This window comes from Callithrix jacchus, chromosome 22, assembly GCF_049354715.1.
Source record: "Callithrix jacchus isolate 240 chromosome 22, calJac240_pri, whole genome shotgun sequence".
Lineage (NCBI taxonomy): Eukaryota > Metazoa > Chordata > Mammalia > Primates > Cebidae > Callithrix > Callithrix jacchus.
The window spans coordinates 48,185,482-48,201,788 of NC_133523.1; the positions used below are offsets into that span (position 1 = coordinate 48,185,482).

Consider the following 16,307-nt stretch of genomic DNA (forward strand, 5'->3'; position numbering starts at 1 on the left):
GTGAGCCGAGATCGCGCCATTGCACTCCAGCCTGGGTAACAAGAGTGAAACCCCGACTCAAAAAAAAAGAGTCGAATTCTCTAGCCATCAGGGAACAGCAGAGGCCAGGCCACAGTGGGGTTTGCTGCAAAGATCCCTTGGTTCATTCAACCTGCTGTAAGAAAATACCACACACTGGGTAACTTACAACAGAAATTTATTGCTGACAATTCTGGAGGCCCACAAGTCCAGCCGCCGGCAGGTTTGCTGTCAGATGAGAGCTGCTTTCTGGGTCACACACAGCACGTTTGTGCTGTCTTCACACCGCAGAAGGGGCAAGGGAACTCTGGGGCATCTTTCCTAAGGACTCTCATCCCATTCCTGAAGGCCCCACCCTCATGACTGAATCCCCTCCCCAAGACCTGACTTCCTGACACCATCACCTCGGGGTTGGGTTTCAGCACATGAATTTGGGAGGTTGCAGCGTTCAGGCCACACTGTCAGGTGTGCCTTCCCACGCAACCAGAGGTAGCTAGAAGTCTGGAGGGAAGAGAGCGCCTGCCCTGGAAATCAGCCCTCCCCTAGGAACCAGGTCCCCGGGAGATGCAGTGAACCAGGGCACTGGACTCCACTGCAGGGCACGTGGACAGCCATCTGCTCTGGGGGAGTCAGGCAGCATCCTCACAGGACCCAGGCCCCTTCCCAGACCCCATGGCCCACCGCCGTTGAAAGGAAACAGGGCCCAGTGTTGAGGGCAGGAGCCGGGGCAGCCTTGGCCTTGTCACCAGAAACCCTGAGTCCCAGGGTCAGGTCTTTGCTCTGGAGCCGTGGTTCTCAACGAGGGGAGCTGTTTTCGCCCGTGTTAGTTTCCTGTGGCCGCCATCCACAAATGACACAGCCTTGGTGGCTGAAACAACACAAGTGACTTTCTTTTTTTTTTTTAGTCAGAATCTCGCACTGTCACCCAGGTTGCTGCAACCTCTGCCTCCTGGGTTCAAGCGATTCTCCTGCCTCAGCCTCTCGAGTAGCTGGGATTACAGGCGCCTGCCACCACGCTCAGCTAATTCATTATATTCTTAGTAGAGACAGGGCGTCTGGAACTCCTGACCTAGTGATCTGCCTGCCTCAGCCTCCCAAAGTGCTGGGATTGCAGGTGTGAGCAACCTCGCCCAGCTTTTTTTTTTTCAGATGAAGTCTTGCTCTGTCACTCAGGCCGGAGTGCAGTGGCATAATCTTGGTTCAAGATTCTCTTGATCACCTCCTGGGTTCAAGCAATTCTCCTGCCTCAGCCTCCCGAATAACTGGGATTACGGGCATCTGACACTACGCCCAGCTAATTTTTGTGTTTTGAGTAGAGACGGTGTTTCACTATGTTGGCCAGGCTGGTCTTGAACTCCTGACCTTGTGATCCTCCCTCCTTGGCCTCCCTAAGTGCTGAGATTACAGGTGTGACCCACCGTGCCCAACCACAAGTGACTGTTAAGCAGTCCTGGAGGTCAGAAGTCCCCCATGGTCTCCCTGGGCTAACATCGGGGTGCCTGGAGGGCTTCACTCCTGCCCGGAGGCTCTCAGGCAGTCTTTCCCTGCGTTTCCCGGTTCCTAGATGCTGCCGCACGCCTTTGCTTAGGGCCCTTCCTCCATCTCCAAAGCCAGTGACGCCATATGTCCCTCTGACCAACCTTAGCTGGGAAAAGGTGACTCAGTGGGACCCACGCAGATGCTCCAAGATAATCTCCCACCTCAAGATCTTTAACCTTCCCCACAGCACAGGGTGTCTTCTGCCCTGTCAGGGACGTCGTCACGAGTTCTCAGCATCTCATGTGGACATCCTTGGAGGGGCCGTCACTCAGCCTAGCACAGCCCCCTGGGAGATACTTAGCACTGTCTGGAGATTTTGCTTATCTCAACTGGGGAGAGCAGGGGCATGCCAGTGGCTTCTCGTGGGTGGAAGCCAGGAATGCTGCACCCATCCCACAATTCACACAACAGCCCCCATGACAGCTGGGTCCCGAAGGGCAGTCATGAGGTGGAGAAACAAGGTTTTCTGGTTGCTAGGGGCAACCGGAAAGCAAATTAGGTCTCCTGGACCCCGTTGCCAAGGAAAGCTGGACTTAACAACCAGCGGTCCCAAAAGGGGCACACTCTCAAAGATGAGGGCTAACAGGCATCCCGGGGGAATCAGCCACCTATCTCATAAAGGAGAACAGAGTGGGGGGCCAGGCGTCCAAGTCATATTGGTTGCTATGACAACAAGCCCCCCAGTTTCTTTTTTTTTTGGGATGGAGTCTCCCTATATCACCCAGGCTGGAGTGCAATAGCACAATGTCAGCTCACTGCAACCTCTACCTCCCAGGTTCAAGCGATTCTCCAGCCTCAGCCTCCCGAGTAGCTGGGATTACAGGCACCCACCATCATGCCCGGCTAATTTTTGTATTTTTAGTAGAGACAGGATTTCACCATGTTGGCCAGCCTGGTCTTGAACTCCTGACCTCAAGTGATGCGCCTACCTCAGCCTCCCAAAGTGCTGGGATTACAGGCATGAGACACTGCGGCCAGTCCCCTCAGTTTCTCTTAAGAGAGAAATGAGGTCTCTGCCAGGGAACCTCAGGTCATCCTAGGCCCCATGGAACTTGCTTCAGACCACCCGGCAACCAGTGTTTCCACCGCAGTCCCCCGGGAGGAGGTGGCCTCAGGCCCCACCGAAGGGTGACCTGCGTCAGGCTGCCCCAGCGTGAGGGGCCTGAGGCGCCCCCACCAGTAGGCTCCCTTGAGCCCCGTTCCATAGAAATTTCTCCCTAACATCCAGACTAGGAAGGAGTCGGGGGCCTCTGGCTGTTTCTTAGCAAATAGTATCACAGCCAGAATCTGAGGCTCTCCTGAAATTGGGCCTGGCCCAGGTCTCCTGTGGACGAACCTGGCCCCTTTTCCAAAGCCACAAGAGTTACAGGGGCCTAGGGTGCAGCCCCCATCCTAGGGAAGCCAGGCCCGGTCACTGCGGGTGTGTAACCAAGTCTGCAGGCTTCCAGCAGGTGGTGGAGGGATCAGGCCTTATCGGAGATCCGGCTGGAGCCTCGGGGCAACTGAGACCTACCGATAAGAGACCCTGCTCCCATCCCTGGTAAGGGGAACCTCAGCCCTGGGCTGTGGAAACCAGGAAAAACCTCTTCCTCCCTCGCAGATGAGAAGAATGGGGCCCAGACCCGGCCTGCCAGCGCCCCACCCCGAAGCCTGCAGCCCCCGCCTGGCCGCCCAGACCCAGAGCTGAGCAGCTCTCCCCGCCGAGGCCCCCCGAAGGACAAGAAGCTCCTGGCCACCAACGGGACCCCTCTGCCCTGACCCCAGGGGGCCAGGGAGGGAGGGGACCCCCCACCCCCTTCCCTGCCCCCCAACTGTGAATCTGTAAATAAGGCCCAAGGAACATGTCGGGAGGGGGGTGGACACAAAACCCGGCCTTGCCCTGCAGGGATGGGGCTCCGTGGGCCGTGCCCAAATGGGGGTGGTTCTAGGGGAATGGGGGCGGGGGAGCTGTTTCTATTTTATTTATTAATTTATTATTTTATTTATTGATCAATCTCTCTGTGGGGTGGGGTGGGGGAGGGGAGGGACGGGAGCTGGTTGGGGTGGCTTAGCAGATCCGGACAGGGCCCTCTGTCCCTGTGTCGTCCCCAACCCCCTCTCCCTGGGCCCCTCCTCCCCTGGTCCTCTCCCAACGACCTTCTGTACGGATTTGCTCTCCGGAAGGAATTCTGGTTTCGCGTGATCCTGCCTGCGTCTGTGTCTCTGATTCCGCCGGCGGCAAAAAAAAAAAAAAAAAAAGATAATAATAAATAGCCTTGATCAGGGACAGCTGGCTGGCCTTGGCCTCTCGCTTCCTGGGTGCCCAACTGCAGGGGCAGGGCCCGAAGGCGGGGACAGGGATGCTGGGTGCGGCCAGCTGTTTAGAGGTCATCCGTGCTGGCATGCACGTCCTCCAGCACCGGGTCAGTCAGCGGCAGCCCCAGCTGGTTGGAGAGATCCCCTGTGGCTCATCTTCCGGGGTGCAGGGTGCTGGGATGGGCCCCATCTTTGCTGCTTCAGTGGTGAGGGTGAGGCCGGGGTCAGGATGCCTGCGACAGCCGGACTGGCAGGGAGATGGGGGAGGCTGGCGGGGGACTGAGGCTGGGCCATGGCTGAACACACAGGGTGCAGCTCTGCAGGGTGGAGAAGTCCACGGCCAAGAGACCGAAGAGCGTGAACAGCAGCATGGCCACGACCCACTCGCAGGCCGCAGAGACGCCACGCAGTGAGTAGGCGTGGAGGACGAACACTGCCCCAGGGTCAAGGGCCACGTTGCTGCTGTGACGGACGCAGAGCCTGGCCTGTTCTCTGTGCCACCTCAAGCTGGGCTGAGGCCGTCTCTGGGTGTCCCGCCCTCAGCTTCCACCTTCCTCCATGCCTCCTCACCAATGGTGTCTAGCCTTGGTCCCTGGTGCTCTCCAGCCCCGTCTCCATCTCAGGGTGCCTGACACGCTTTCCTTACTAGTGCATTCCCGATATCCCAAAACGTTTTCATCCCCCTTCCCTGACCCAGGAAAGCCCTGCTTGCTTGCCTCCCTCCATGTCCAGGAGACCCAGCTACCATCGCTCCTGCCTACAAACACTCAGGGTTTCCTAAACACGCCTCCCTCCTGCCGCCAGCCCCGGACTGTGTTTTCGCCTTTCTCCAGAGCATCCTCCCGACTGCCCAGGGCCCACAGGCCGCTGCTGCTCACTCCCAGTCTGACCTCTTCCGTCTAAAATCTGTTTCCCCGTCTGTGCATCCCCTCCTCCGTGACAGCCCCATCCACTCATGTACCCCGGCAGACTCTCCCCCCAGCCCTACCGGTCACCCCAAATCTTGTCCCATCTGCCTTCCCTGCCTCTCTCCAGACCTCTCCTCACATCTTGCGCCTTTCTCTCCTGGTCTGCCCGGTCCCTTCTCTGCTTCTCTCGCCTCCCACCAGCTCCTTAAGAGCTTTTTCTGCTCCACCAGCCCATGCAGACTCCAGGCTCCTGCCTAGTAGACACCTCTTGTTTTCTGGAACCTTTCTCAGCAGAGCTGTTCTCCTCACCCCTCCTGGACCATTTATTCCATTCATTCACGGATTTCTGGCTGGGTGCAGTGGCTCACACCTGTAATCCCAGCACTTTGGGAGGTCGAGGTGGGTGGATCACCTGAGGTCAGGAGTTTGAGACCAGCCTGGCGAATATCGTGAAACCCCGTCTCTACTAAAATGACAAAAATTAGCCAGGCATGGTAGCACATGCCTGTAATTCTAGCACTCGGGTGGCAGAGATAGAAGAATTGCTTGAACCCGGGAAGCAGAGGTTGCAGCAAGTTGAGATTGTACCGCTGCACTCCAGGTTGGGCACCAGAGTGAGACTTCATCTCAAAAAAAAAAAAGGATTTCTAAAGGGGCTGAAAAGTGGCTCACGCCTACACTCCCAGCATGTGGGGTGGCTGAGGTGGGAGAACTGTTTGAGGCTAGGAGTTCAAGACTAATCTGGGCAACAGAGTGAGACATGGTCTCTTAAAAAAAAAAAAAAATAGGCTTGGCACAGTGGCTCATGCCTGTAATTCCAGCACTTTGGGAGGCCGAGGTGGGCGGACCACGAGGTCAGGAGTTCAAGACCTGCCTGGCCAACATGGTGAAACCCAACTCTACTAAAAATACAAAAATTAGCTGGATGTGGTGGCGTGTGCCTGTAGTCCCCACTATTCGGGAGGCTGAGGCAGAAGAATCGCTCGAACCTGGAAGGTGGAGGTTGCAGTGAGCCTAGATTACATCACTGCACTCCAGCCTGGGCAATAGAGCAAGACTCTGTGTCAAAACAAAACAAAACCAAAAAAAAAAAAAAAAAAAGAAACCTTCATCTGTCATGGTAAAAATGTTTTTTTTCTTTTTTCTTTTTTTTTTAAGATGGGATTTCACCATGTTGGTCAGGCTGGTCTTGAACTCTCGACCTCAGGTGATCCATCCGCCTTGGCCTCCAAAGTGCTTCGATTACAGGCTTGAGCCACCACACCTGGCCAGTAAAAAATGTTTTAAAAATAAAAATAAATCAGTGGCTCACGCCTGTAATTCCGGCACTTTGGGAGGCCGAGGTGGGCAGATCACCTGAGGTCAGGAGTTTGAGACCAGCCTGACCAACATGGAGAAACCCCCACCTTTACTAGAAATATGAAAAATTAGCCGAGCAGCCAGGCGCGGTGGCTCAAGCCTGTAATCCCAGCACTTTGGGAGGCCGAGGCGGGTGGATCACGAGGTCAGCAGATCGGGACCATCCTGGTCAACATGGTGAAACCCCGTCTCTACTAAAAATACAAAAAATTAGCTGGGCACGGTGGTGCGTGCCTGTAATCCCAGCTACTCGGGAGGCTGAGGCAGGAGAATTGCCTGAACCCAGGAGGCGGAGGTTGCGGTGAGCCGAGATCGCGCCATTGCACTCCAGCCTGGGTAACAAGAGGGAAACTCCGTCTCAAAAAAAAGAAAAAAAAAGAAAAATTAGCCGAGCATGGTGGCACATGCCTGTGATCTCATCTACTTGGGAGGCTGAGGCAGGAGAATGGCTTGAACCTGGGAGGCAGAGGTTGCAGTGAGCTGAGATCAAGCCCTTGTACTCCAGACTGGGCAACAAGAGTGAAAGTCTGTCTCAAAAAAAAAAAAAAAAAAATCACCCTGGCATGATGGTGCATGCCTGTAGTCCCAGTTACTCAGGAGACTGAGATGAGAGGATTACTTGGGCCCTGGAATTCCAGGCTGCAGTGAGCTATGATTGTGCCACTGCAGTCCAGCCTGGGTGACGGAGTGACACTGTCACTTATGAAAAAAAAAACCCACAAGGGTTTCTAAGCTTTGTCTGTGCCAGGCAGGGTGTGAACCGTGAATGAGGCAGACACCATGCCTGGCCCTGTGGGTCTCACAGCAGCAGAGACGTGTGAGCCTCTAAACAAATAGCTTACCCGGGTCTGACCCTGTTCCTCCCCTGCTCACAAGCTTTCTTGTTTTTTTAAGATTGAGTCTCACTCTGTCACCCATCCTGGAGTGCAATGGCGTGATGTTGGCTCACTGCAACTTCTGCCTCCCAGGTTCAAGCAATTCTCGTGCCTCAACCTCCCGAGCAGCTAGGACTACAGGCATGTGCCACCATGCCCAGCTAATTTTTGTATTTTTAGTAGAGACGGGGTTTCACCCTGTTGGCCGGGCTGGTCTCAAACTCCTGACCTCAGGTTATCTGCCCCCCTCGGCCTCCCAAAGTGCGGGGATTATAGGTGTGAGCCATGGTGCCTGACCATAAGCTTCCTATGGCTCTCTATCACCACCTGGCAGACGCCCAAGCCTCTAATCCCTTATTTTACAGCTCTCAGCCCTGGCCCTGCCAGCAGCCTCATCCTCCCCTAGGCCTGGTCTTTCTGGTCCGTGCATGTACCTGCAGTGTGCCCTCAACCTCCCAGCCCACAAGGCTCAGGCCAAGCTCAGAATCCAGGCTCAGAATCCAGCCAGTCTCAGGCCCATCTTTGCAGACTTCAGCCCTTACCACAGCTGCTTTTATGGTTCCCTCCCCTACCTACTCTACCCAACAGACAATGGAGTCCCACTGAAGGAAGGGCCCTGCAGCCAAACTGATCGTCAGAGCTAGTTTACAAGATCAGGGTCTGGATCTTATCAGCATCACGTCTCCTGCAAAGGAGACCTGATGGTCTCATACCCCAGGTCACTAAAGGCCAGCCTGAAGGGCCAGCCCTCTCACCTATTTTGTGACGATACACTTTGTCACTCCAAGAAATATGTCACTATCTCCATTTTGCTGAGAAAATTCCCAATAAATGGATGCACTTAATACAACCAACAAAGGGCCTTAGCTGGTTTCTCTCCATTCTCTTCTGCATGCTCTGGGCCTCCACACAAATGAGAAAGCCCTCCCCAACAAGGCTGGGTTTGCGGCCCCTCCTCTACACTCTACCTAGGAGAATTAATCCCTGTGGGCCCGGCGCAGTGGCACACACCTGTAATCCCAGCACTTTGGGAGGCTGAGGCGGGTGGATCACGAGGTCAAGAGATCGAGACCATCCTGGTCGACATGGTGAAACCCCGTCTCTACTAAAAATACAAAAAATTAGCCGGGCATGGTGGCGCGTGCCTGTAATCCCAGCTACTCAGGAGGCTGAGGCAGGAGAATTGCCTGAACCCAGGAGGCGGAGGTTGCGGTGAGCGGAGATCCCGCCATTGCACTCCAGCCTGGTTGACAAGAGTGAAACTCCGTCTAGAAAAAAAAAAAAGAGATGGAAACCAGCCTGGCCAACATGGTGAAATATAAAAATTAGCCAGGTGTGGTGGTGTGTGCCTGTAATGCCAGCTACTCGGGAGGCTGAGGCAAAGAATCGCTTGAAACCAGGAGGTGGAGGTTGCAGTGAGCCAAGATCACATCACTGCACTCCAGCCTGGATGACAGAGTAAGAATCCATCTCAAAAATCATCATCGTCATCATTGTTATGATAAAAGCAAATCCATGTCGTGGCTATGGAAACTGAGGCCTCAGAGAAGGACTTGACCCACCTGGAAGTATGCTCCTGGGTTCTAGGGATGGCTAAGAAGCAAGTTGGAATGGTAGGGCGCGGTGGCTCACACCTGTAATCCTAGCACTTTGGGAGGCTAAGCTGGGTGGATCACCTGAGGTCAGGAGTTCAAGACCAGCCTGGCCATCATGGTGAAATCCCGTCTTTTTTTTTTTTTCTTTCTTTCTTTTAAAAAAAAAAAAGAGAGAGAGAAAGACAGAGAAAAAAAGAAGTGAGTTGGAATTGAGTCAACCTTTTTTTTTTATTTTTTTGACAGAGTCTCACTCCGTCACCAGGCACTAGGCTGGAGTGCAATGGCGCGATCTCGGCTCACCGCAACCTCCGCCTCCTGGGTTCAGGCAATTCTCCTGCCTCAGCCTCCCGAGTAGCTGGGACTACAGTCATGCACTACCATGCCCAGCTAATTTTTGTATTTTTAGTAGAGACGGGGTTTCACCATGTTGACCAGGATGGTCTCGATCTCTTGACCTCGTGATCCACCCGCCTCGGCCTCCCAAAGTGCTGGGATTATAGGCGTGAGCCACCGCGCCCGGCTGAGTCAACCATTATATGGTGTGCTAGTAAATGTTTAACAAGTGGCTCTGGTTGGTGGCATTCGCCAATTATAGCAGTATAAATACTTCCATGATGGTGACTTCAAGCTGCTAGCATGCTATCACAGGAGCTGGAGTCAGCAGGAATGCACACAGTACCCTTCAGAGCCCGCACAAGCCACCTGCAGCCCACCAGAACTTCCTATGCGCCTCAGCCAACAGACCTTTCCTGCCCGTACCTGTTTTCACTTGTAAACACCCACCATGATTCCTGGCACAGAGTGGGTGCCCTGAAGGGACTGTTACTGGCATGTCATTCTTCCAGTGTTTACTGGTCACTCCCTGTATCCCAGGGGCAGATCTAAGCACCTTAGGCACATTATCTTGTCTACTCCACAACCCTGGGGTCAGCCCTGTCATCTGCATTTGAGAAACGAGGAAGCTATTGACTCCAAGAAGCGACAACCAGGGGAAGCTTCCCTCGGCTAGGATGTGGAGGACAGGGGATTCCAACCCAGGTACCGTGACATCAAAGTCGGCACCCTCGATGACAGAGCCATAATCCCGTGCAAAGAAGCCACAACCAGGGGAAGCTTCCCTCGGCTGGGATGTGGAGGACAGGGGATTCCAACCCAGGTGCCGTGACCTCAAAGTCGGCACCCTCGACCACAGAGCCATAATCCCGTGCAAAGACAGAAGCTCAGAGAAAGGAAGAGACGTCCCCAGTGACACACAGCCAGGCAGGAAGACCAACTCCAAGGAAGAGCCACCCCCAACCCTTTCCCGGGACACAAGAAGGATACTGGCTACAATGAGGATGGTGCAGAAGCTGCAGAGACCCAGGCGGAGTGGCCCAATCCAGGCAGCCCCAGGCTGGGGCAGGCTCTTCAGCCTCCACAGGAGGAGCTGCAGCCAGAAGTAGACATTACCCAAGACGAAGGCAAGGAAGGCCCCTGCCAAGTGCGTAGGCCTCTGATTCCTTTCCTGGGAGGAGAGGGGAGGAGTTGAGAGGGAGACTCTGGAAGGAAGGAAAGGGGCCCCAAAGGGGTCCGGGCCCTTCACCAACGCAGTACACAGTGATGGCGAACTTTCCATACCCAGCAATGGGCTCATTAAGTACGTGGGCTACGGTCAGCTTCAGAAGGGCAGGCATTTAAATGCTGTAGCCTCAATTCCTAGAACAGTACCTGCTGAGTAAATATGAGGGGGATAAATCTTGCATTCTCAAGGGAGGGGACAGATATTGCCCTCAAAATTGGTCTTGCAGGCGAAAAATTCTTTTTTTTTTTTTTGAGACGGAGTTTCACTCTTGTTACCCAGGCTGGAGTGCAATGGCGCGATCTCGGCTCACCGCAACCTCCGCCTCCTGGGTTCAGGCAATTCTCCTGCCTCGGCCTCCTGAGTAGCTGGGATTACAGGCACATGCCACCGTGCCCAGCTAATTTTTGTATTTTTAGTAAAGACAGGGTTTCACCATGTTGACCAGGATGGTCTCGATCTCTTGACCTCATGATCCACCCGCCTCGGCCTCCCAAAGTGCTGGGATTACAGGCATGAGCCACTGAGCCCGGTGAAAAATTCTTAAATATTACAATTGCATGTGACTCACAGATATATAGCACATATTCTATTAAAATTTTTAAATATTTAAAATTTCAGCCTGGCAGGGTGGCTCACATCTGTAATCCCTGCTCCTCAGAAGGTGAAGCAGGCAAATCACTGTGAGCTCAGGAGTTCGAAACTCACCTGGGCAACGTGGCAAAACCTTGTTTCTACAAAAACTACAAATATTAGCCAGGCAGGTGGCCTGTAGTGCCAGCTACTCAGGAGGCTGAGGCTGGACGATCACTTGAGCCCAGGAAGTGGAGGTTGTAGTGAGCTGAGATGGCACCCTGTCTCAAAGATAAATAAAAAATAATATAAATAAAATACTTAAAAATTTATGGGAAGAAAGGACCACCAGGGTGAAATGTCTAAAAAGACTCCTTAGAGGAGCAAAATAATAGGTTGAGGGCTGGGCGCAGTGGCTCACACCTAGCGAGGCCAAGGTGGGCAGATCACTTGAGGTCAGGAGTCTGAGACCAGCCTGGCCAACATGGTGAAACCTTGTCTCTACTAAAAATACAAAAATAAGCCAGGTGTGGTGGTGGGTACCTGTAATCCCAGCTACTTGGGAGGCTGAGGTAGAAGAATCACTTGAACCCAGGAGACGGAGGTTGCAGTGAGCTAAGATCTTACCACTACACTCCAGCCTGGGCCACAGAGCAAGATTCTATCTCAAAAAATAAAAAATAAATAGGTTAAGAAGCACTTTGGAAGGCTGAGGCAGGTGCATCATTTGAGATCAGGAGTTCAAGACCAGCCCAGCCAACAGTAAAACCCCGTCTCTACTGAAAATGAAAAAAAAAAATTAGCCGGGCATGGTGGCAGGCACCTGTACTCCCAGCTACTTGGTAGGCTGAGGCAGGAGAGTCACTTGGCCCCAGAGGCGGAGGGTGCATGACTGAGATCGTGCCCCTGCACTCCAGCCTGGGTGACAGAGCAAGACTCCATCTCCTTTTTTTTTGTTTTTGTTTTTTCTTAGGACTCCATGTCCAAATAAAATAAATAAATAAATAGGGCCGGGCGTGGTGGCTCACGCCTGTAATCCCAGCACTTTGGGAGGCCAAGGCAGGTGGATCACGAAGTCAAGAGATCGAGACCATCCCGGTCAACATGGTGAAACCCCGTCTCTACTAAAGATACAAAAAATTAGCTGGGCATGGTGGCACGTGCCTGTAATCCCAGCTACTCAGGAGGCTGAGGCAGGAGAATTGCCTGAACCCAGGAGGTGGAGGTTGCGGTGAGCCAAGATCACGCCATTACACTCCAGCCTGGGTAACAAGAGCGAAACTCCGTCTCAAAATAAATAAATAAATAAATAAATAAATAAATAAGGTTCAGGGGCAATAAGGACTGACCTAGTTAAAGTCTTTATGGCGACAGAATGAAGTCATGAGCAAAATGGAAAACCTGCTGCCAAATAGCTCAGTAACTTTTTTTTTTTGAGACTGAGTCTTGCTGTTGTGCCCAGGCTGGAGTGCAGTGGCATGATATCCGCTCACTGCAACCTCCACCTCGTGGGTTCAAGCGATTCTCCTGCCTCAGCCTCCCAAGTAGCTGGGACTACAGGTACCTGCCACCACCCCCGGTTAACTTGTTGTATTTTTAGTAGAGATGGGGTTTCGGCAGGGCGCGGTGGCTCACGCCTATAATCCCAGCACTTTGGGAGGCCGAGGCGGGTGGATCACGAGGTCAAGAGATCGAGACCATCCTGGTCAACATGGTGAAACCCCGTCTCTACTAAAAATACAAAAATTAGCTGGGCATGGTGGTGCGTGCCTGTAATCCCAGCTACTCGGGAGGCTGAGGCAGGAGAATTGCTTGAACCCAGTGGGCAGAGGTTGCGGTGAGCCGAGATCGCGCCATTGCACTCCAGTCCGGGTAACAACAGCAAAACTCCGTCGCAAAAAAAAAAAAAAAGAGAGAGAGAGAGAGATAGGGTTTCACCACGTTGGCCAGGCTGGACTCGAACTCCTAACCTCAGGTGATCCACCGGCCTCAGCCTCCCAAAGTGCCGGGATTACAAGTGTGACCCACAGAGCCCGGCCAGTAACTTCAGCATTAAATGAGCTGGGGAGAGGAGCTGTCAGAAAATTAACCCAACCTCCTCGAGGTCAACGAAGTCCTGTAGAAAACAGCCTCACCCAGAGCCCCTCATTCAGAGAGCAAAGGAATCCAGCCGGTCCGCGGCCAGTGGCCAAAGAAAAATACAAGTCCCGGAAGGCTACGGGGGAACCAGCCCTCGATACAATAAGCCTATGGCCGCAGGGCATTCTGGGAAGTGTAGTCCCAGGCGCCGGTCGGCGCGGACCCTGGGCACTGACTGGGTCATACCTGGAAATTGCCTACCACGGAGGTGCCCAGGGCACAGAGAAGACCCGTCCATAGGATTAGCTGGTTAGGCCACCTTCCGACGCCCCAGTCCCGGAGCTGGTGGTAACGGACAATGCAGATCCACGCGGCTGGGAGGAGAAGGGAGAGAGAAATAGGAGGGAACCCGCCCCAGACTCCGGGAACCCAGTGAGGGAGGCGAGGGGGCAAGGTGAGGGGGAAGGCGGCGGAATCCTGGATTTTGGGGAAGGAGGGGTCTGGGGCATGGACCCCTGGGTTTGAGAAAACGAGGAGTCTTGGAGCTTGGCTAGGCTGGGGAGCGCCGAACCAAAAAGACCCGTGCAATATAATATTTACCCAGAGCGGCTCCCACATTGAGCACCTGGCTGAAGATGCAGCTCTGAGGGGGGAAGGATCCGCAGAAGCTGAGGAGCACAAGGGGGTCATCCTGGGTGCTCCAGGCCAGCGCCCCCCACCGCCACCCTCGGGCATAACTACCTGATGTAGGGAAAGCCCTTGCTGAGGTCCACAGTCCTGTTGGCCACTGCAATGGCAAAACTGTGGGGAGATCAGAGTGAGTGGGCAACTTTCACCAACTTTCCCTCTGTTGACCAAACAAACACGGACTTCTAGCCCCTCCACCCTATACCAGGACTCCAGGTCCCCAGTCCCCTCCTCCTTCAGACCCACAAATTTAGGCCCCCAGCCTCTCTTCCCTCAGACCCAGGAGTCCAGACCCCCCAGCCCCTCCTCCCTCAGACCCAGGAGTCCAGACCCCCCAGCCCCTCCTCCCTCAGACCCAGGAGTCCAGGCCCCGGCCCCTCCTCCCTCAGACCCAGGAGTCCAGGCCCCCAGCCCCTCCTCCCTCAGCCCCTGGAGTGCAGACCCCAACCCCTCCTCCCTCAGACCCTCCTCCCTCAGACCCAGGAGTCCAGACCCCCCAGCCCCTCCTCCCTCAGACCCAGGAGTCCAGGCCCCCAGCCCCTTCTCCCTCAGACCCAGGAGTCCAGGCCCCAGCCCCTCCTCCCTCAGACCCAGGAGTCCAGGCCCCCAGCCCCTCCTCCCTCAGCCCCTGGAGTGCAGACCCCAACCCCTCCTCCCTCAGACCCTCCTCCCTCAGACCCAGGAGTCCAGACCCCCCCAGCCCCTCCTCCCTCAGACCCAGGAGTCCAGACCCCCCAGCCCCTCCTCCCTCAGACCCAGGAGTCCAGACCCCCCAGCCCCTCCTCCCTCAGACCCAGGAGTCCAGACCCCCCAGCCCCTCCTCCCTCAGACCCAGGAGTCCAGACCCCCCAGCCCTCCTCCCTCAGACCCAGGAGTCCAGACCCCCCAGCCCCTCCTCCCTCAGACCCAGGAGTCCAGACCCCCCAGCCCTCCTCCCTCAGACCCAGGAGTCCAGACCCCCCAGCCCCTCCTCCCTCAGACCCAGGAGTCCAGACCCCCCCAGCCCCTCCTCCCTCAGACCCAGGAGTCCAGACCCCCAGTCCCTCCTCCCTCAGGCCCAGAAATCCAGGCCCCAGCCCCCTCCACCCCGGAGTCCATGGTGCCTCTGACACTCACACAATCCAGACGCCGGAGATAGCCCACACAGCGAGGAAGGCAGGCATCAGGGACAAGCGGCCCCACATGCTGGACTCTGTAGGGGAAGGACAGGGGCTGAGGCTGGGCATGTCTCTCTCACACCTGAAGAACCAGCCCTCAGCAGAATCCAGGTGTATGAGATTGTGGCCCCGGCCGCTGGGCTCCCTTTGGCTCTCAGGCAGAAGTGATGAGGCTCTGATGTAATCTGCCAGCTCTCCACTCCAGGCCATAGCCCTATCTCCTGCAGCCTTCAATCCTGTCTCACAGATTCTCCTGCCTGGGGAATTTCTCCCTGTCCTCCCAGCCCCTCCCTGCACCTCCCAGCCTCCGGGGCCTCCCTGGGATGCTCACCTCTCCAAACTCCCTGGGGCTCTCAGTCCTGGGACTGCTGCTGGGTGAGCCTGGGGAAGAATGACTGGCATTTCAGGATAGGGCTCGGGCAGGCCGAGGCAGAGGCAAAGTCCAGGCTGGAGCGCTGCCTGGGACCTTGGGTCTACCCACCACTTCTGGAGGGCTCTTTACCCAAACCGCCACGTCCTGTCTCCTCAGAACCTAGCAGGCCGCACCTTAGCTTCAGGGGCCCCTAATTTCCTTCCTCCAGCTTTGTGGGTTCAACGTCCAAAGTCTCAGCCCTTCCCTCCCCAGGAACCAGAAATCAGAGCCTCCAGCTCTCTGTAGCCCGGAAGACCCAGAATTCCAGGGCCCCAGTTGCTCATAGAATGCAGATATATTCTTCTGTACCTCCTGGTGTCCAAACTCCCAGCTCTTACCTACTCGGGGACCCAAGAGTGAGGGCCTCAGGTCCGCCTGCTCTGGGTGCAGCTTCTGGTTTTGGGCTGAGATATGCAGCCCTGATGACCCCGCCTCCTCCCCTCCGCTCTCCTTCCTCTCACCCTTCCCCTTTCCCTGCTGGAGTTCCCCAGGCAGGCTGAGCCAGGGTGGGATGGGAGCTCTTGGTGATGACATCTCCATCCGAAAATCCCCCCAGCGAGACAAAGACTGCTTCTGCGTGACCCTTTCCTTCTCTCTCCCAGTAGGCGCCTTCAGCTTCTGACCTCTTCCCAGCCTGGTGCTTGAGTATACTGGGTCCCGGCCTCCTCCTTCTTCCTGGGACCCAGGAGTCCAGTCCCTCAGACCCAAGGTCAGACCTCTAGGTCCTCATCCCTTAGACTCGGGAGTCGCTCCTGCCTCTGACACTCTCGAGGTCCAGACCCCAAGTAGGGGCAGGGACAGGCAGCATCACGTGCTGGGCTCTGCAGGGGAACCAGAGGGGCTGAAGCTGGGCCCCTCCCTCTTTCCTCTCTCTCTGTCTCTCTCCTACCTTCACACCTGAAGAACCAGCCCTCAGAAGGGCCCAGACGCCTGAGATTGTGGCCCCGGCCTCCGGCCCCCCACTGGCTCGCAGGCAGAAGTCACTTGTGGGGGCTTATCTAATCGGCAGGCCAGTTGTCCTCCACTCGGGGCAATGTCCCACCCATCCTGCAGTGTTCAATCCTCCTGTTTCACAGATTCTCCAGCTTGGGGAGTTTCTCCTGCCCTCCCAGACCCTCCCTGCTCTCCCAGCCTCTGGGGCCTCCCCAGGATGCTCCCCTCTCCAAGCTCCCTGGGGCTCTCAGTCCTGGGACTGGGGCTGGGTGAGCTTGGGGAAAAAGGGCTGCCATTGATGGGGTGGGGCTCAGGCATC

The 16,307-nt window shown here is 55.5% G+C and overlaps 2 protein-coding genes across 9 annotated transcripts in view; one reads left to right on the forward strand and one right to left on the reverse strand.

The window, feature by feature from the left end:
- The window catches only part of BRSK1 (BR serine/threonine kinase 1), a 28,156-nt gene extending 24,333 nt beyond the window's left edge, over positions 1-3,823 (forward strand). For all 3 annotated transcript variants that reach the window (XM_035285955.3, XM_078360896.1, XM_035285956.3), the window contains one exon: positions 3,158-3,823. In XM_035285955.3, the coding sequence (XP_035141846.1) occupies positions 3,158-3,315 (158 nt within the window). In that variant the 3' untranslated portion in view covers positions 3,316-3,823. The remainder of the gene's footprint in view (positions 1-3,157) is intronic.
- Positions 182-15,437, reverse strand: TMEM150B (transmembrane protein 150B). 6 transcript variants are annotated; one of them, XM_035285967.3, is made up of 8 exons: positions 15,394-15,437; positions 14,975-15,024; positions 14,603-14,678; positions 13,541-13,600; positions 13,400-13,467; positions 13,046-13,173; positions 9,913-10,093; positions 182-4,285 (listed from the first exon to the last, which is right to left on the reverse strand). In XM_035285967.3, exons 3-8 carry the CDS (start codon positions 14,668-14,670, stop codon positions 4,077-4,079), a joined length of 714 nt encoding a protein of 237 aa, XP_035141858.1. In that variant the 5' UTR covers positions 14,671-14,678; positions 14,975-15,024; positions 15,394-15,437; the 3' UTR covers positions 182-4,076. The 6 variants fall into 6 exon arrangements, with proteins under 6 accessions (XP_035141858.1, XP_078217026.1, XP_054105299.2 ...); XM_078360900.1 differs by lacking the exon at positions 15,394-15,437 and having other exon boundaries at positions 14,975-15,192; XM_054249324.2 differs by lacking the exon at positions 182-4,285 and having other exon boundaries at positions 9,120-10,093.
- Positions 15,438-16,307: the final 870 nt, after the last annotated feature.

What these genes read in the sequence shown, in the direction of transcription:
- TMEM150B (XM_054249324.2), bottom strand. Translation starts at nt 14,670, where the DNA reads ATGTGGGGCCGCTTGTCCCTGATGCCTGCCTTCCTCGCTGTGTGGGCT. An exon ending in ATCTCCGGCGTCTGGATTGT is followed by an intron (nt 13,601 to 14,602) that starts GTGAGTGTCAGA and finishes ATCTCCCCACAG; the next exon opens with TTTTGCCATTGCAGTGGCCA. An exon ending in AAGGGCTTTCCCTACATCAG is followed by an intron (nt 13,468 to 13,540) that starts GTAGTTATGCCC and finishes TGTGCTCCTCAG; the next exon opens with CTTCTGCGGATCCTTCCCCC.